Raw genomic sequence first — 20,812 nt, forward strand, 5'->3', positions numbered from 1 at the left:
CATAAAAGTAATGTATATTGGTGCGTCTATATTGCATGTCTGTTGCGTCTATATTGCTTCTCTATTGCGTGTATATCTTACATTTATTGTATGTGTATTGATTGTTTATAAACAACAATACACAGGCAACAGACAAGCAATATACACACAACAGACAAACAATATAACGCAATAGATATGCAATATACACACAATAGACATGCAATATACATCAGTCCCCAATTACACCAACCATAAGGAAGTCGTATTGAATAGGAAATTATACTTAACAGTTGTTCTTCCTACTAAAAGAAAGAATAAGGTCCGTTTCCCCCCTTAAATCTTACTTGAGAGGTACTTTTGCCCCCAATAAACATCCAATATTGGAGCAATAACATTCGATATACATGCAGCAAACAATCAATAAACCTTCAATAAACATTCAATATCGGTTCAATAACATGCGAAATACATGCAGTTAACAATCAATAAACCTTCAATAAACATGTAAACAATCAATAAACCTTCAATAAACATTCAATATCGGTTCAATAACATGCGAAATACATGCAGTTAACAATCAATAAACCTTCAATAAATATGTAAACAATCAATAAACCTTCAATAATCATTCAATATCGGTTCAATAACATGCGAAATACATGCAGTTAACAATCAATAAACTTCAATAAATATGTAAACAATTAGTAAACCTTCAATAAACATGTAAACAATCAATAAACCTTCAATAAACATTCAATATCGGAACAATAATATGCGAAATACATGCAGTAAACAATCAATAAACATTCAATATCATGTGATATACATGCAGTAAATAATCAATAAACTTTAAGTATACGCAAATAAACAATCTATATACACTGAATAATTATGCAATTTTCAAAAAAATGTATTGTCTTATTATTGCATCGTATTGGCCCTGTAATGTGATTTTATCGTCTTCGTATGACTTTATTTTTTTAAAGTCAGTCTTGGAAAGTTTTTGCTGGGTTTCAAACAAATAAATGCTTTTGTTTCAAACAATAATTTAAATTCAATGTCAATCCACCAATTTCAAGAACAAAAATTACAAAATGGGTTTGAAAACTCATTGGTGGTGCGTGCAACATGTCTTTTTGGGGAGAACTTTCACAATCCTTGAAACCGTGCACTTAATTGGTCATTAAAAGAACAAATAATATGACAATTGATACAACTAATAAAACTAATACCAAGTCCTTAATGGACTTCAGCATGTTCAGCACTGTAGCATCATACGTGTCATCTTGCTGTTCTGCTTCAGCGAAGGTTACATCAACCCATTCAAATCCATTGCAACTGGTGGCTCCCTAATTGCAGGCATCATATATGCAAAATAATTCTGTCAGAGTTAGACTTAGGTTTTTTTTTCACCCACATACATATTCTTGAAATGAAAACTTACATAGGAGGTTAGACACTTCCAAAATGGCTTCCCTCGATTTTTATCTGATTTTGAAACCCGAAGCACCATTGTAGCTCCACAATACTGACACCTCTTTGTTTGAGCGGGACATGAAGACGAAGACATGTTGAATCTTCTCACTTGTACCTCTTCTCACTCAGATCTTCTCACTGAAACCTCTTCGGACTCATACCTTCTCACTCATAGTTCTCAGTCATACCCCTTCACTCATAACCCTAAACTTCTCACTCAGCTCTCTCTCATCTCTGCCCAAATCGAATTATATCCTTCTTTTCTGTGTGTGGGTGGGTTGGTCACGATCTGGACACCTGTACCGTCAGAATTGTGACACCTTTTACCCCGAAAAGCAATATAATATTTCACTACCAAATATTAATCTGAAAATTGAGGGGACACTGCTTTAAATATATTATTTTATTTATATTTCATTAAGGCAACTAGTTGGATAAGAATCCATCATCATTGGTTCCATTTTAATAACATTACTAGGGGTAGTTTGGTGTGGAAAAATGAAAAAGTATCTGATGGGACCTTCTGTGACTAGTCAGTAATCCATCACATTTGTATCAATGAATTTGATGGCGGGAAAATCCTAAAAATGGCTATGCAAATAGGTTATTAATTGACTTTTTGACTGTCTGACTCTCTTTGCATTTTGATGACGTTTTCCCTTCTTTTGTCTTGAGTTTTAGGGTGTTGGGTTCAGTTTCTTTAAAAATGGTCAACTTGGAAAAACCCCAAGTGGAAACACCTTTTCAAAACACTACAAACAGAGGCTAAAACAAAACCAAAACCCCATATATTCTCATTTCTCCCCTCTTCCACTCCTCAAATCGTTCCATTCCAAAAACATTGCAATGAATTCAAAACATTTCACTACACTCGGAGGAAAGAGAAGGAAGCATCTCCATTTGGATATGCCCCAAGCCTTCATCCCGGAGTTAGCTTGGTTTAAAGTGATGTTATACGTGGCAACCCAATCATCGGAAGATCTCTTCCATATGGCATCTGTGTGCCCATTGTTCCATACTTTGGCAAACACTCCACAAGTGTGGAACACCATTTCAATGGCAAGGTACCCAGACCATCCTAGCTGGGACCATGCCAATCCTGCGGTCCAGCATTTCTTGCAACAATGCAGGGCTTGCGATAACCCTGAGTCGATATTTAGAGAAGCATTCGAAGTGTTTTTCATGCAGGGTAACGTGGAAGCGTTGTATGGGATGCGCATTGCAGCCACGGCAGGCCATATGGAAGCGGCATATCTAGTTGGACTACTTGGCATGTCCGGAATTGGTCAATCAAAAGAGGATGCATTAGAATTCTTGTGTTCTTTGAATCAACGTAACAACATTGATATGAAAGGAACCAGGGATGCTTTGAGACGAAGATTAAGCCGAGTTTTCTCTGTTGCAAGACATATCGTAGATATGTTTTACTATGGGAAGATTAAGTTCAATCACTGCAGCGCTTGTAACAACAATGAATGGTGTTTTGTTATTCAAGGCTGGCCTACTGAAGAAAAGATAAATCTTGCCTTCTGGACTTGTTGCAATCGATGCAAATGGCACCGTGAGAGTATTTTTTGGTTCAAGGTGATGCGTGTGTATGTTGTGCCAGGGAATCCATACCCTTATAATTAGTTGTAGTATGTTTTTACGGTTTTTATGCATTGTGGACTTGCTTTTCTTGAGTTCTAGGTTGGCTGGCTACGTTGTACAAATGTTGTTTAAATGTTGGGTTTTAATCTATTTTGTCTACAGTTTGTGTTGTCATAAACCGTTTTATATATAAATGTATAATATATATATATATATATATATTAGTGGAATGATTACTGACATCATAGATGGGTAAGAATGACATTTTATTGACACAGATATTTTGCACAACTGCAATCTTAATATTTGCTAAACGAAAAGGCATGCATGGAGTGAGTAGATGTCTTTTCACCGGTGCTTGGGAATGACATTTTCCCACTTATCATATCCCAAACGATTTGGTTACACGTTTCTTAAGCAAAACTTGAACAGTGAATAACTTTGAATAATTTTTTCCTGATGCTGTAGAATGGATGGCTTGTATATTTCCATTTTATTTTTCAAAACATCCCTTAACCCTAAAAAAAAGAAAAAAAATTAACAAATTGAAGAAGAGACAAATTGATTAGCACTAGAAATGGTCTATTCGCACGCAAAATAAAAATGAAAATAAAAATTTCGAGTAAATATAATTAAGAAATGTACAAGCTAACAAGTAATATAATAATAATAATAATAAAATACAAATGTAGCGAAACCATGAAACATGGAATTCAGTAGGAAGATGAAGTCTCAATGAGTTCGTAGCAATTTTAGGAACATTTTCCTAATTTTTGTGTATTTAGTTATGAATTTTCTAAGAAAAAGTAATAAAATAATAATTTAGGATAAAAGGCAAGGATGTTGCCGTGTTGATTGTGCAAGTAGTGAAATGTAATGGGCTGAGATCGCACCAGTATCCTCTTGCGATTATTTTGGCGTTTTTAGGGCAAAAATCTTTTTTAAAAAGGTAATAAATAGTAGGAAATTTCTAAAATTGCCCCGAAAATTACTCCGGCTTCCTTGTGATATTATAAAACTAGGGGACCCTATAAATCATCTGTTTTCGCAATGAAAAAATTCAAATTATTTTAGATAACTCACTTTCCTCTAAACTTCAATAACCTACATCAACAAGCATCTCCCGTTAATGTTCGTAATTGTTTTGTAAAATGCATAACCATGAATCGGGAAATTCAGTAAGGGAGATGGAATGTCAATGAGTTCATAGCAATTTTCGGAACATTTTTCTAATTTTTGTGTCTTTAATTATGAATTTTCTAAGAAAAAATAATAAAATAATAATTTAGCGTAAAAGGCAAGGATGTGGCCATGTTGACTTATGTACACTTGTGCAAGTGGTGAAAGGTGACGGGCTGAGATCTCGCCAGATGTCCTCTTGCGATTATTTTAGCATTTTTAGTGCAAAAATCTTTGAAAAAAGGTAATAAATAGTAGGAAAATCCTAAAAATGCCCCGAAAATTACTTCGGCTTCTTTGTGATGTTATAAAACTAGGGGACCCTATAAATCATCCGTTTTGCAATGAAAAAATCAAAATTATTTTAGATAACTCACTTTCCTCTTAACCCTAAGTATATATGTTTGTTAACTTAAACTTCAATAACCTACATCAACAAGCATCTCCCGTTAATGTTCGGAATTATTTTGTAAAATGCGCAACCATGAATCGGGAATTCAGTAAGGGAGATGGAGTGTCAATGAGTTCGTAGCAATTTTCGGAACATTTTTCTAATTTTTGTATATTTAGTTATGAATTTTCTAAGAAAAAATAATAAAATAATAATTTAGGATAAAAGGCAAGGATGTGGCCATGTTGACTGACCTACACTTGTGCAAGTGGTGAAAGGTGACTAGCTGAGATTGCACCAGGTGTCCTCTTGCAATTATTTTGGCTTTTTTAGTACAAAAATCTTTGAAAAAAGGTAATAAATAGTAGGAAAATTTTAAAAATGCCCCGAAAATTACTCCGGCTTTCTTGTGATGTTATAAAACCCGGGGACCCTATAAATCATCTGTTTTGCAAAGAAAAAATCCAAATTGTTTTAAATAACCCACTTTCCTCTTAACCATAAGTATATATGTTTGTTAACTTTAACTTTAATAACCTACATCAACAAGCACCTCCTGTTAATGTTCAGAATTATTTTGTAAAATATGTAACCATGAATCAGGGAATTCAACAAGCGAGATGGAGTGTCAATGAGTTTGTAGCAATTTTCAGAAATTTTTTCTAATTTTTGTGTATTTAGTTATGAATTTTCTAAATAAATAATAATAATAATAATTTAGGATAAAAGACAAGGATGTGGCCATGTTGACTGACATACACTCGTGCAAGTGGTGAAAGGTGACGGGCTGAGATTGGGTCAGGTGTCCTCTTGCGATTATTTTGGCTTTTTTAGTGCAAAAATCTTTGAAAAAAGGTAATAAATAGTAGGAAAATTCTAAAAATGCCCTGAAAATTACTTCGGCTTTCTTGTGATGTTATAAAACTAGGGGACCTATAAATCATCCGTTTCACAATGAAAAAATCCAAAGTGTTTTAGATAACTAACTTTCCTCTTTACCCTAAGTATATATGTTTGTTCACTTTAACAAGTATATTTCCTTAATATTCGTTATATAATTTGTAATAATAAAAGAATTAGTTTCCTTTCATATAAAAGGATGTAAAATTATCTGTTTTGTTATAATAATGTACATATATAATAATTGCACACTGCTTTGAAACAATCATTGCAACTGCGCCTAGAGCTTTGAACACGTCAGAGGTATTCAATAGGTTGTCCATATGCAACCGCGCCTAGAGTTTTGAACACGTCATAGTTATTCAATAAGTTGTCCATATGACGCCGCATTGGGAATTAGTAAAATTTTTCTATCATATCAAATCACATAAAATAATGCCATACCTTTTCTGAATAACCTCACACCAGTCAAGCATTTTTAAAATATTAGTGAATATTTGTCCTAGTCTATATGAGTGATTATATATTCACTCTGCATTTTTTTACAGTATATGTTAACTTGGAGGGATTCCACAAACATATAATATAAAGAAAGAAAGCAATTGTAGGAGATGAACCAGTACAAAAAAACAATATATAACTGGTACAAAATAATGCCATAACCTTGTCACAAATGCACACACAAATGCTTTTTCATAAACCTTGCCCTAACATATAATAAATAAAGAAAACATTGCATATGATACAACCATGTCCAAAGCTAATACGTGATTATAAAAAAATGGACATGGCAGCAACATATGACTAAGTAGATGGGCACTTTGCATCTCATGTTATCTTAATTACAGACATCAAAATATTAAGGTCGAAATCTTCCATACTAGCAAGCATCAAAATAGGTTTGAAGCAGAGTTTAACGAAAATTCCAATTCCACTTATTTGCCTCTGCTCAAACACGAGAACCAAAATGGTTACTTCCCTTGCTGAGTATATTTGTTAATGTCGGAAACGGTAATAGATGACCAATCAAACCCAGGTACGACGAGTTTTGCATAGGACCGGAAGTAGTCAAATCCAGCTTGCATCACAGGCTTCTTTGACTCCACTACATTAGATGAGTTCTTGCATTTTTGAACAGCTACACTCTGAAGTCGTTTGTGTCTACGCTTTATGCGCTGCAACTTCGTCCTATCCATATTGGCCTGCCTTTTGTCATCTTCAATTTGGCCTTTAACAAATTCCAAACGTGCCCTTGCCTTTTGAATTTCATCGCCAAGTTGAAGATGCCTCTCCTTCCAGAATCCAAGAACTCTTTCAGACTCAAAACTTCCAACAAAATGGTCATTCTGTCTAGGAATGTGACACTGCTTGTCTAGTGACTCACTTGCGTTTCGAAGGCGGTCTTTGTTTGGAGGGGTGTTTGTTATGCTGACATCAAACTTGGTTAGTAAATCCATTCTACGGAGGGAGAGAGTTTCTGTGGAGGAGAGAGTTTCAATAGATGGAGAGATATTCGGTGGAGGAGTGAGTTTTTTGTGGAGGGAGAGTTTCTATGAAGGGGGTGATAGTAATACCAATAAAAGGGCTCCCGCCAAAAAATATTTGGTTGACAATGTATAAATTAATTTTTGGTCTGATACAATCTAAGTTTAATCCTTACTAGTTTGGTTAGTTTGGTTGGGTTCACTAACTAGATGTCACTTCCATTGAGTTTCTTTCAACCACTAATAGTGGTGTAAGGAGAGTGTGAGGTTGACATGTTTGAAAAGCAAAAGTTGACACTTTTTTTTAAAAATTGAAATAAAGTACATATGTTGACTACACGCAAGCTTTGGTATGTTGGTCTATAAAACTATGTCCCCTTTCTCAAACAAAATTGCATATGCAATCCTCATCCTCTAAAACAAATAGGATTATTCAAGCATGTCAACCTTTTCAGGCGCCAACACCGACCCCTTCCATTTTCAGCATCATCTGGGAATGAGGGGGACTCCGATGATCCATTATAGGCAATATATGCAGTCAGTAGCAAGCTAGATTATAATTCCAGACTGATCAATTCATGGCACGAGAAATGTGTTAAAGACGAGGCCATTTTGGCTGATCTTAACATTAGAGTTAACAAAGCATTCTCCCAAAATAACAAGTACTTGAAGTTGAGTCATAAAAGGAAGCTGAAAGTTGAGGAGTTGGATACAGTAATGAATGATGAAATTAAAGGTTGTTTGATGAACCATATGCATTGCGAAGAGCACCACAGTGAACTGGAGTTGGCATTTAAAGAAGAAGTCAAAAAATTCCAAGCATTTGCAGCAACTACTCATACAAGTTATAATTGGGACTATGTATCCGATAATGCTGTGAGAGAGATACTAGAAGATGGTGGTGACATAAGTGAGCATAAGCACGTCAAAGTTGCTCGGAAGAAGTCAGCCGATTGTGGCTACCGCTGTTCAGTTGGTTGGGGGTGATCGTGGTATTGCACAAATTAGAAATATATTTCCTTAATGTCATTATCTAATTTAAAATAACACAAATATTAGTTTCATTTGCTTCATATATAATTATTAGGACTATGTATTGCAAGTCATCATGTGTTCTTTCTGTATAACATTATATTTTGCAAATATCGAAATATTATTCAATAAGTAGTCAGTATCACAGCGTGTTGGGAATCAGTAAAGTCACATTATCATGTCCGTTCACATTAAAGAGCTGGCATACTTTTTCTCAAAAAATTGACACGTGAGTCATAAGTAACATATCATGTGCTATACATTGTTTAGTGAATGGTTTATGGTTTATTTATATATAGTAAAATTCCAAATATTGCTGAATATTTATTTCGTCTATATCACTGGGGACATGAGTGACTATAAGCACGTGATACCTGCTAAGAAGAAGCTGACTGAGTGATTGTGGCTACCGTTGTTCAGTTGGTTGAGGAGATCGTGATATTGCTAAGAGGGAGCACATAAAATGCTTTGCAATCAAATTTTTATGTGTGTGTGGAATTATGAGTAGTTCAAATGTTAGTGTACCCTTTAATATTCTCCAAGCGTTCGAAATGTGATTAGCTACAATGTACTTGTTTACATGCTGTTTTCTAATCATTATGTTTCTTCAGTTACGAATGTTTACAAAATCGTGCACCTAATAACCAGTCGAGCTCAGATCTTAATAACAGTAAAACACTAGAACATAACATTCGGAAAAAGTGGGTGTTGCTGGAAATGATGAGTGCTGCTGGAAATCATTACTGCTAATGGAAACAACAACTGGCTGCTCGAAATGCTGCATTAGCCTGTGATATAATCAATGAACCTCTGTTAAAACATAATTCACCATAAACTACGTATTTTACATGGTAAAAGTCATTGCTTCTTCACATAACTCAAAATTTGCTACTTTATCAAATGTCTATGAAAATTTCTAAATAGGGAAAAGACGTAAAATTAACATGTCTCCGAATTTCATACAAGAATCAAACCAAACAAATTTTCATTTCAATTATCAGTAGACATAGTAAGAGCTCATCGGTGGACATGAACAAAATAATAATAATAAAACTGCATCTAGAAAACTTCACCTGATTATTAGTCTTCATAACAACCAGGTTTCGTATAATAGAAACATAAATCATTCAGCTGATTCGTGCATCCTATCAAATTCGTCGAATAATGGGTCATTAAGATCTATTGGAGTTGATTCGTCATTGTTCGATGGTGATGTCCTGACAGGACCCAACCCAAATTCCCATTTGAAATCCGAGCTGAACCCTGTTCGTGATCGACACCTGGCGGGTGCTGAGCACAAATGACCTGGTTGCCCTTCTGGTTACAAACTTAATTTCATTTTAGCCTTGACTTCTACCGAAAATTCGGCAGAGTCTCCCCTGCAATTTGTTCAATCCCCAAAATTACACTTATCAAAACAAGCATATATACACAACCCAACTTCCAACATGCGAAAATATATACAATCAACAGTAAAGTTCGAGCCCAGGGGCAATATCAGAGCATCTATACAGATTAATTTACAAGAAGAACATTTGGTGGTGGGTCAAGGACCCTACACTAAGCTGAAGAGATGCATTAAGCGTAAACTGCCCTGTGGTGACTTTCAGATGCACGTCTACGGCCTGGGGGTGCAAAACATTTAAAAGGTGAGTGGACCCAAAAACAAAGTTTTAAGAAAAATAACATAAGAACATACTAACCCCACTGTAAAAACAGTTATACAAAACTAATTCATTCTTTTAATCATATACATACTGAAATCATTGCACTCATATATATATAAATATATGTCAAGCATACTCATATCATCTTTAAACTCTTAAAAGCACTGAAATCAGTTTAAAACTACCACCTAAGTATACCCATTTAATTCTGCCAATTCCTGATATCCGTTAATTCATAATAATCCTTCAATTCCCCTAGCAGGTCTCGGTGACACAAAGTCAACCTGAGCCGCAAACTGACAGGATTCAGGGGACCGTAGTCAGCCTGATCCGCATTCCTGGCTCCTACGGTCCCGGCGTCCCCGAAACTCGTGAGACAAATGTCAAGCACGCTGACAAAACTGAAGGCAACCTGGATGTCCGTGGACATCGTCATATCTGAAGGCAACCTGTTTCTATAACTGGATACCTAAGGTGGCTTAAGAAAATCTAAAATCTCTGAAAAATATGATAAATAACTGAATTTATGTTAAATCTAGAACTTTGCTGCCATTTATTTGTTATTTAGCTAAAATTTTGTTTTTCCTATATCCATAACGGATATCTCACTCGATAGCATGTGAATTCAAAACATTTAAAAGCATATAACAACTAATAAAACACTAATATTTGAATAAAACTTATTCAAGATCAAATACTGTAACTGAATAGCATAAATTCATTTATGAAAACAAAGAGTCCACTCACAGCTGGTCTGAGCTCGCTGGACCATTTGGAGGTCACTCCTGCGGGTCAACTGGTGCCCGAGTGCCTGATTCAATTACCATAATATATATATATATATTAATAAAACTGCTCGATATAAATATTTAAATAAAACCCTGAACCCTGGCTCCTAGAAGTGCGTGCACCCAATTAAAGTTACTCCTATACCCACATTAACGTTCCTTTAAACCTAGGACACAAGTCCCATGAGTCTAGTCTCAAACGGACGGTTGGTTTGGTCACAAACGCACGATCAATGGCTCGAAACCATTGAACTCGGAAATCACAAAAGATGCGAAATCCGTTCAGGGTCCAAACGTTATCCAAATTAAGATCCACGAATTCTTATGCGCTCGTGACAACCCGAGGATCATTCTAGGACTGAGTGTGGTCCCCACCAAACTGCCCACACCCTTTCTAACGCTCCGGCAGCGCGTGGGTGGCTTGATAAATTCCTGGCGGCCGGAAAAACTCTAAACCGCCGGCCCAAACTCCTAACTTATGTAAAACACCCATTTTGGAACCACTTTTGTTCTTGGACCTACCCCAAAAAGTGGCCGAAAGTGGCCGGAATCACACTCTCCAAATTGGCTGAAACCTAGATTGAAAATCAAACGATCTACGCTTGAAATTTCTGGAATCCTACCCAACCAGCAACTAGAGCATGAAAAATAGCTAGAAAACCATACCTCACTCGTCCGATTTGGTGGACGGATGACGGAGAACGAAAGCTTGGAAATTCTGTCAACACCGGCGTGATCTCGAGCCTTTTTCGGCGAAAAACAGCTGCTCCAGGGGCAGGGACCGGTCGGGAAAGGAAGAGGAAGCGGCGGTGGTTCGATTGGGTCCGGTCCCGCAGGTCGGAGTGGAGTGTGGCGGTGGTTATGGAGGTTTGAAGGTGACGAGTTAAAACAGGGGGGCTGCTGGTCGAGAGAGAAGAGTGAGGGAGGAGAGAGAGAGAGAGTTCAAAAAAAAAATCATGATTTCAAAATTACCATTTTGCCCTTCTACGTATTTTGACCGTATTCTCTTCGTTACAACTCCGATTCGAGTCCACTCTATGTTTACGGACTCGTTTGGTCGCGCTCTATGCAACGATGCAAGTGGAATAGTCAAATTATTTCTCAGTCAAAAAGTCAACTTTTCCTTTACTAGAATATTCTAAGGGCAAAAGTGTCCTTTCCTCTTAATAGTTTAATAGTTAAATATTAATTATGGTTTGGGTTATTACATGTCCTGTATAAACACCAAACACAAGCACATTAAAATTTTACTTATTCAAATTTTAGGTGTTATTATAAATAGTTTTAACATCTTACGGTGTGTTCAAATTTCTTGGGCATTGTCTTATATCATGACTAATGTGTCCACACCCCTGACGCTCACATTAAAGACAATTCTAGAAGCATCCTCTATTTTGAACTCTAGGAAACATGCTGTACTTTGGATTAGTTCTTGCTCAAACTTTTGAAACATTGCCCTTGTGTACAAGGTAGCCATTTGTTTGTTCATTGGCATTGGTAGAATACATTGAGCCACTTCAAATGCATCTATGTGATCAGCAACTAACTCTTTTTGACGTTGATGAGAAAATGCCCTCTCAAATCGTATTATATGAAATCCATCAACGAATTTCTCCTTAATATGTATTGCTTGAAGAAAGCATGAGAACCTTCCGCTCTTTGGCTGCTTGACATTCTGGCAGCAAAAAAGTGTTGTGCTTAGGCTGGAACCCAAGATTCCTTTAAATCAAACATTGAACTTAGCCATGGATGGTCTGTCAAACCAGCCTTTGTAACCACAATATTCCACTTTGCATCAAACTCATCCTTATTGTATCCCATATGGCTTTCTGAAATTCACGCCAATACTCCTTATAAGCAGAATGTGGTAACTTAACAGGGAACTTTGATGTGATGTGCCATATGCAAAGTCGATGAAATGTAGTCGAGAAGGCTATTGAAATCGCTCTGGTCATTGCCGCATCTTGATCTGTAATGATCGTTTTAGGTTCGCCACCTGGCATGGCTTTCTTAAACTCCTCAAACATCCAAATAAACAACTCAGCCTTTTCCTTGCTCAAAAATGCGCATACTAAGGCAATTGTCTGACCATGGTTATTAACTCCCAACATTGGTGCAAATGTCAGGTCATATCGATTTGTGTTGAATGTGGTATCGAATACAACAACATCTCCATAAAACCTGTATACCCGTTTAGAAGTTGCATTTGCCCAAAAATATTGGCTAAACCTGTCATCGCCATCTCCCTCAATCTTGAAATAAAAAGCCTCATTTTTTTTTTGTTCAACCATAAAATACTCGATCACTAGTTCAACATCGTGGTTTCTCAGCTTCCCATTCACACTACATTCAAGATTGTAAATATCCTTTTTGATCAAACCGATTTTATCCATTCCTCCGAATTGCACCTCGAAAATACTTACCTTCTGATGAATGGGGATATTAACCGAACCCAACTGTTTTGTGAGTACTTTTGTAGAATCTGAAACACGACGATGTGATCGCAATAAATGCAATCTTTCTGAGGCTGTCATCTTGTGATTGTGTCCCTCTGCAAAAAGAGAGATGGTATACTTCTTGCTCCCATTTGTCTTCACATCCATAATCTTAGCTTTGCAATCACATCTACTTATTCCCCGCTGTCTTTTTCTCTCCCGAGTTTCATCTTTCCTGTATGCACCTTGTTTACAACATACAAATTCTTTCATCAGAATCTCTTTCTTATTTTTACCCCAAAAGCTGGAATGAAGTCGACCAAAGCCCACCAAGAATGCATATCTATTATAGAAATTATAAACAAGGTCAAGCGAGTCGAACTTCATCCCAACTGCTGGTGTTTCCTCATTTCTTACTTTAGGAATGTAAACCGTCCCATTAGCTATTACACAGTCATTACTCTCTGAGCCCCCAGACATTTTACCCACATATATTATTGAACTACTTCTATATTACTGCATAGCAAATATTAATTTCATTAATCAATCATTACTGCATTACAACATATCAATGCATTCCATTTACACAAAACATTGCCCAAATTGACACAAAAGACGCATAGCCTAGCTTGTTAGATTCCGATTACATAAAACGCAAGAAAAATTTAATAATAGTTACGTCATCTCTTGTGAAATAATCTGGAAAAAAATAACATTAGAACCAACATGTTTAACTAAGAACACAAATGTAATTCAAACAAGCAATTACAGAACTTCATCCAATATCCTCTCCAAATGCTTACTCCTAATGCCATTAAGCCTAAGTTTATGATCTTTTACCTACATTTCATAATTTCCCACCCCTACCAAAAACAATCAACTAAATATATTGAATATTGATTAAAAAAAATAAAAATGATGCATTATTGATGGCAGAAATGACACATTATTGATTCCACAAAGACGCATTATTGATGCCACAAATGATGAATTTCCCATCCTCACAAAAACCAAACCCAATAAAATCAATCCAGCAAGAGTGAACTTACCTCTCAAAGTCAATTGGGAGGTTCGAAGTCAGTCAGCTTGAGAGAATGTGGTGGACAGTAGAGAAGACTCTTTGGTAGTGGAGACTCAATCTCTACCACAATCGAGGAACAACTGTCGCTAAGGCAGCATCTAGCTACAGAAAGAGATATGCTACTTTGCTTTCATCTGAAATCTCACTGCTGAATGAAAAAGATAAGGGGTTTTCACTTGAGCCATAGAATCAAAACAGAAACAGGGCAATAGCTAGGTAAGAGCCATTAATCATCATACCGAGGATACCATAAATCGCAGGCCTCTCAAGGAGCTGATGAAAATGGAGCGACTATAGGATTTGGGAGCTTTGGATCTTTCTAATTGTGGGTTTGCGTTATATTCAAAAAGAGAGGATTATGTTCTTGAGTTTTTCACAGAGAGGGAAAGATCTTCAATTGAAGTTGGGTTTCCAATGGGTTAGATTTCAACCTAGTTCTACATCCACCCTCTTTTAAAAACTCACCGTTGAATTCATCCGACGGCTCTTATATACCCCTCAAACACACCCCTTATAACTTCCCACTCACTATAGACGAACTCAAATTTGTTTGTTGTTGGTCTTGATACATTCCAAGCCCAACCCTGTATTGGGTTTTGAACGAATGTGGTGTATTTGGTCTGGATTTTTGTAATTGACTCGTATGGATCTTTTTAAATATTTCAATATGCTATTGGGTTCATGAACTTTGTGTTGATCTATTAGCATGGAGGCGAATGGAGGATGGCTAGGTTTTGCAGTATTTTGTGGTTTATATTTACTTATTTCTTTGAAAAAGAATTGAATTTAACATAGTTAGTTATGTGGCTGGACACATGTCAAACAAATATGAAAGGGACACTGTGGGACATTAATATTTGAACATAGCAGATCTGGCCCTGTATTAATTGTTGGCATGAGTCAAAGTCAACATTCCTATTATGAATAGAATTTGCTCCTATTAGGAATAGAATTTATATGTTATTGTAATTATCTGATTTGAGTAGAATTAGGAGATTTTGTACATATTTTCACTACTATTAAAATTGAAATAGACGACGGGGCACTATCATCTTTTTCTTTTTCAAACTGTTGTTAAATCAACCGTCATCTTTTTGAATGTCAAACTATGACTGTAATTAACCGTCGTCTATTGCATGTAAAGACGACGGTTTTTAAAAGAACTATTGTCTATTAGATGTAAAGACGATAGTTTTTTTTGAAAGAACCGCCGTCTTTATATGTAATAGACGTTGTTTATTATATCCAAAGATTTCGGATTTGTTTTAAAAACTGTCATATATTAAATGTAAAGACGACAGTTTCTTGAAATACTATCATCTATTAATTCTAAGATGATGGTTATTAACTATAAAACTGACGTAATTTTACATTTTAGTTTTTTTTGTTGTTGTTTCCAATGGTATCAGAAATATATACTCAAATATGCTATTACCGACGCCATACATATATATACTCAAAAAGTGTTTCTTTCATAAATAGAATATCAAGAGTACAATAGAACAAAATAAAATCTAAAAAATGAAAGTACTCTAGGGCACTAGCTGCAAGCTGCAAGCCTAATTACAATAAATGCACCAAAATTCCTATACTTAATTACCCTTCAAGTCAAGTTATCCATATGCATACAGAGCTGTACATTCATCATCACCAATTTTCCTATGCATTTTTTCAACTTTTACCACTAGAAGTAGCTTCGTTAGAATCACTTCCATGGCCTAGGAGACTGCTTAACAAGCCAAAATAATATAATAGTGAGATATACAATCCAGAAAACATTACCAATAATGAAAAGATTATTAATATAGTGCTACCTAATATAATTACTTAACTTGAAACAATGAGAATCATAGGTCAATAGAATAATGCCAACCTGGAGTAAGAGTACTATATTCTCTATTGGATGCTAATTAACTCCAAAAGTTGAGATATAAGTATACAAATTTGGAATATTTCAAGTATCTTGTGATAGAAAATTCATACCATGGTTGCTGGAGGAAGCCTGTATAAGATGATGGTGCTTGTGCTTCCATAGCACCCAAAGTATCACCATGATAAGATCCTTTAAGAGCCAGGACCTAAAATAAACAACTCCAACATCAACAGAATTAAAGAAAATATGACCATAACTTCCAAAGTTACATCACTTTAACAAATTGTTACAATAGACAAGGCAATGACTTGGCCTAACTGGGCAAAAAGTAGCCTACACAATCATAACTAGAGAAAAAGTAGCAGCTAGAAAAGTTAGCTTATCTAAAGCTCAGACCATAATTCTTACCCCATCCACCTCACATAAACTATTCCAGTATCAGCTAAACATACACAAGTGAAACAAGGGAGATAATAACATTGAATTCAGACTATAAATCCAACAATTGAATCCATATGGTGCCAAATAAAAAACAAGATACTCATGCTCCAATGCTCCAATGCTGAAGATCTTAGTTAAACAGGAGTTGATTTAACAAATGCAGCAAGTATCTAGTTATGTCATTGCCTAATTACTTGACAGACGATGATTTTAACAAATATGCAGATGCCAAATTAACAAATTAGACAATCAGAATGAGAGCCAAATGGTAAGTCAAATGTAAAACTTGAAAGTTCTTGGAATGAGCAGAGGAGTGATCACTCAAGTTTGGGTGGACTTCATTGACTGTCTTACAGAAATCAATTGACATTACAACTGAGAGTTCATGGATAGTGTTGACATGTGCATTGACTTTCTTCAAACATAAAACTTGCACAAGGCACATCCAGAAATAAAAACAAGAAATTCAATTGCAAACACAAGAGAAATTCAAAACCCAAGTTAAATTTATGATTATCTGTGAGTTCTAAGCATATCCCCATTTAGTACCAATTATTTTACACAAATCTCGTATTTTTTTGACACATATTTAGCCTCCCAAAATCATGGTTAGGCTTTCAAGCCAAACAAGAAACTCATCTAATTGCATAATCTTAAAACCATGCCACTTTCCAGTCCCTGCAACTCAACAACAAAACCCTAAAAGGTAAAAAAATAATATATGAACTAGAATTTCGGAACAAAATAAAAACAAAAAGGTTAAAAAATGCAACCACTAAACTATATACAGCTTAAATCAAGTCAGATCCAACCACAAAAACGTACATCAATAAGCACCGAAATTAAAGAACAAACAAATCGTGACCCTATATCTCAGACAAACAACCATCATAAACAAGAAAAAATAAAAATTGAAATCAAATCAGAAGAATCCTAAGCTAACCCTAGAAAAGTAGCTTCGTACCTTTCTGGTCTACGAGGAAGAAGATCTAATCTAAAGCTCGTAAAATGGAAGATGGGAATCCATTTGAGGGCATAAAAATGGTCGCGACGAGGAAGGGTAACTGCCATGGGGAGCTATTGTACAAATAGCAACCTAAAAATTAAGCAACTATATGTGCGTTTTAACTTGCAAGTGCACAAGATCAGACAAATAGTATAGAAAGCAATTACGAGATCATTCTCACGAGGATTGGATTAATATGTGTTTAAAATTAATTTCCTAGAACTACTAACTAAATGGCACAAACTAAGAATGCAAAAGTAAAAGAAAACCCTAAAAATAACTTATTTCAAAACCCTAACATTTCTAATCAAAGCAATACACAAAGGCACTCGGTATAGACAAGCTGTTCAAAAGGATGATTTTAAAATGATTTTGAAAACTGAAAAATCAAAACAAAATATTAAAAACAGCATTTGATTAAAAATAGAACTGATTGAGGTTAAAACAATGAGAAAGCTAGTTAGGGATTCGATGTTCACTGCTAATCTTCTTCCTTAAGCAAATGACATGCACAATGCTACAAAACAAATTTTAGATGCTCATATTTGTCAACCTAAAGGCATGATATCTACTCTTTAAATTATTGATTTCCCTAAGCAACAAGTTAGGCATGGGTATCTATGCTAACTCTTTCCTTTTTAAAGTGTTTAGCATGGTATCTACTAAGTTGCACTTTAAGAACGCATAACACAATGAAAATCGACAAACACTCAACTCCTAGAACATGGTATCTGCTCTAGTTATTCATGATGATTAATTTCAAGAACTTATAACTAGTTCTTTTGTTACTCTTATAGGCACAAAACTCGGTCATCTAAATTTACCTATGTAACAAACTCAATACATAGCATGCATATGGTGATCAAGCATAACATAACGTATGTAAAGAATCAAATATAATATGAAATTAATCAAGCATCACAAAAGTAGTTTACAGCAAAGGCATATCGAAATCCTTAAAGAAACATGATTAGGGCTTCAATCAAGCCCTAACTAAAGTACTTAGTTACCCATAATTTAAATAAACAGCAAGAACATACAAAACAGAAAATAAAAAGAGGAAGAAGATAACTCTTTGATGATGTGTTGGTCAGCCAGAGTAATTGGATGACACCTTGACGTTCCTCCTTGCTTCCTAAGCCTTTCAAACCTCGGAACCTTGAAAGATGGAGGAGAATGGGATGGTGTGGCTGCCCTCTTCTTCTCCTTTCTTTTTTCTATTTTTAAGACTCAAAAATCAACTCCCCACTCGCACAGCAGCCGCCTTTTCTTTCCTTCACAAAAAGAGTTTGTTGCTCCTTGTATTCTCCACGTTTCTGAAACCATATATATTTTTTTATTCAGACATATAAACCCCTGGGAAATAAGACTATTCCTCATTTGGGCCTCAAAACTTGGACTTCAGAAAAGATTTCAGATTCCCTTGCAGCACGAACTACCTGTACTAAAACCACCATAACTTCCTATAGAAAAATGACATTCACGAACCATAAAATTCCCATAAAATAGACATCCGTAGCTTTCCAAGAATATGTGGCTTAGCCTCTGGTTCTTCCTGAGTCAGTACAGTATAATCCGTGAACTTGACAGATCTGCACAGGCCTTGTGATCTTCACATGCCTTCTCTTTTTAGCTCATTTTTCGCCATTCGCTTGTGATTACCTAAAAAAGTAATAAAAGAATGTAAAATCTATATAAAAAGAGTAAAACAAAGGTGTAAACATTGAGAAATATCATAGAAAAATCTCGAATTTACGAGCACATTAGAAGCACGAGGGAGATGGAGAACGCGGCGAGCTCGGTAGACTGAACGACACAATGGAGATGGCGATCTCGGTGAACTCAGTGTCCTAAACGGGGTGACAAAGATGGCGATCTCGGCTAGATCGGTGGATGGTGAGAGGGAGATGTGCTACATCGATGTGAGAGAGAGGGCTTTTTAAATGGTTCAAGAGAGAATTTGAGATAGTACAGTGTTTTGAGCGAGCGAGGGGTTTCTGAAAAGCTCCGCGCTAGCGAACTTAAAGTGAATTTTTGTTTAGTGCCTCCTAAAAACACGACAGTCCTAATAAGGTATTGTCGTAATTTTAAAAATCAACCTAATACATCGGTGTATTAGGTACCTTACCATGACGGTTTTATAACATTCGTTGTCTTTTAAAACACCGCTACAGTTTTTATATAAAGGGTCGTCTATTGGGTGTCGTAGTTTAACAAAATTGTAGTAGTGTTCCTATTTGTACACACTCTATATGTAGTATATATATCCCTCCTTGAAAGAAGAATAAACATGTCAGTTTAAACCCTAATTACTTTTGAGTTGGTATCAAAGTGGGTTCCGATATGTCTCTACAACATCAAAACACTAATCCTAAAAACTACCTATTTCCACTGCACCTAGCATATACACCCAAACCTGCGCCGTCTCATATCTCTTACAGTTGTCATTGCCACCTAATCTTCTGCTCCAGTTGCCATCTATCGCTATGCTAGATGTCACAGAATCTTCTTCAACCCATATTGTAATGGTCCATACTCCACCAATCTACCTATGGGATTCAAATTGAATGGATCCAACTATGAGATATGGGCTTCGATGATCGAACTCTATGCTACTACATAAGGCAAATTGAGTTACTTGACTGGCAACACTAATGCCCCTGATTCCCAAGACCCACAATTTGGGAAGTGGAAAATTGCTGATGCTATTGTGAAAAGTTGGATGTTGCGAACTAAGGAACCGAGTTTGTTGAATATGTTTCATACTTTACCTACTGCTAAGAAAATTTGGGATGCTGTTAATCAGATGTTTTATGATGGCTCTAACATATCCCAGCTCTATGTACTGCGGTGCAAGGCTACTTGTCTCAAGCAAGAAGGTCTTCCTGTCTCTACATATTTCGCCAAACTTAAGGCAATCTGGCTTGAATTAGACAAGAGATATTCTTTTCAGATGAGATGAAGACTTTTTAGGCTGCTGTTATGGCAGATCGTGTGTATGATTTTTTGGTTGGCTTTGACGATACTTATGACAAAGTTCGCAGTGATATTCTACATAGTGATAAAGTTCCAAGTATCGAAAATGTCCTTTTTGTGGTCCGTCGAGAGGCTCAATGCCAGATTATTATGCTTAAATTATGCACCAATATTGGGGAACCTGCTGTTGTGTTTGCTTCCTAAAACACTGCTCAGTTTCTCAGCCTATACGGTCTGGCTCTTCTTCCCTTCCGCCTCATTGCCTGACTTCTGTAGAAAAAGACAAACTGAAGTGTGACCACTATGGTGAAAAGAGACATACTATTGACACATGCTGAGCATTGCATGGGGTACTAGATTAGGAGAAGGAACATAGGTGTTTAAAAAAGGAACAACTGTGTAGCAAAGCTCATGTGGTTGCTACTGCCACTCATGTGGTTGACGTCACCACTGAGCAAGGACACCGTATCGCCACTCCTACTCCGGCCGTGACAGCTGTCTCAAGCACTCC

At 36.1% G+C, this 20,812-nt stretch overlaps 2 protein-coding genes across 2 annotated transcripts; one reads left to right on the forward strand and one right to left on the reverse strand.

Annotated features, from left to right (window-relative positions):
• Positions 1-2,304: 2,304 nt before the first annotated feature.
• LOC117630406 lies at positions 2,305-3,090 on the forward strand. The gene has a single exon (XM_034363138.1). It carries the CDS (start codon positions 2,305-2,307, stop codon positions 3,088-3,090), a length of 786 nt encoding a protein of 261 aa, XP_034219029.1.
• Positions 3,091-12,187: 9,097 nt separating this feature from the next.
• LOC117630407 (protein FAR1-RELATED SEQUENCE 5-like) lies at positions 12,188-13,092 on the reverse strand. Its single transcript, XM_034363139.1, has 2 exons — positions 12,291-13,092; positions 12,188-12,192 (listed from the first exon to the last, which is right to left on the reverse strand). The coding sequence occupies exons 1-2, from the start codon at positions 13,090-13,092 to the stop codon at positions 12,188-12,190; spliced, it is 807 nt and encodes a 268-aa protein (XP_034219030.1).
• Positions 13,093-20,812: the final 7,720 nt, after the last annotated feature.

This window comes from Prunus dulcis, chromosome 6, assembly GCF_902201215.1.
Source record: "Prunus dulcis chromosome 6, ALMONDv2, whole genome shotgun sequence".
Classification (NCBI taxonomy): Eukaryota; Viridiplantae; Streptophyta; class Magnoliopsida; order Rosales; family Rosaceae; genus Prunus; species Prunus dulcis.

Excerpts from the sequence above, each read along its gene's own strand:
- LOC117630406 (XM_034363138.1), top strand. The coding sequence starts at position 2,305 with ATGAATTCAAAACATTTCACTACACTCGGAGGAAAGAGAAGGAAGCAT.
- LOC117630407 (XM_034363139.1), bottom strand. The coding sequence starts at position 13,092 with ATGGATGTGAAGACAAATGGGAGCAAGAAGTATACCATCTCTCTTTTT.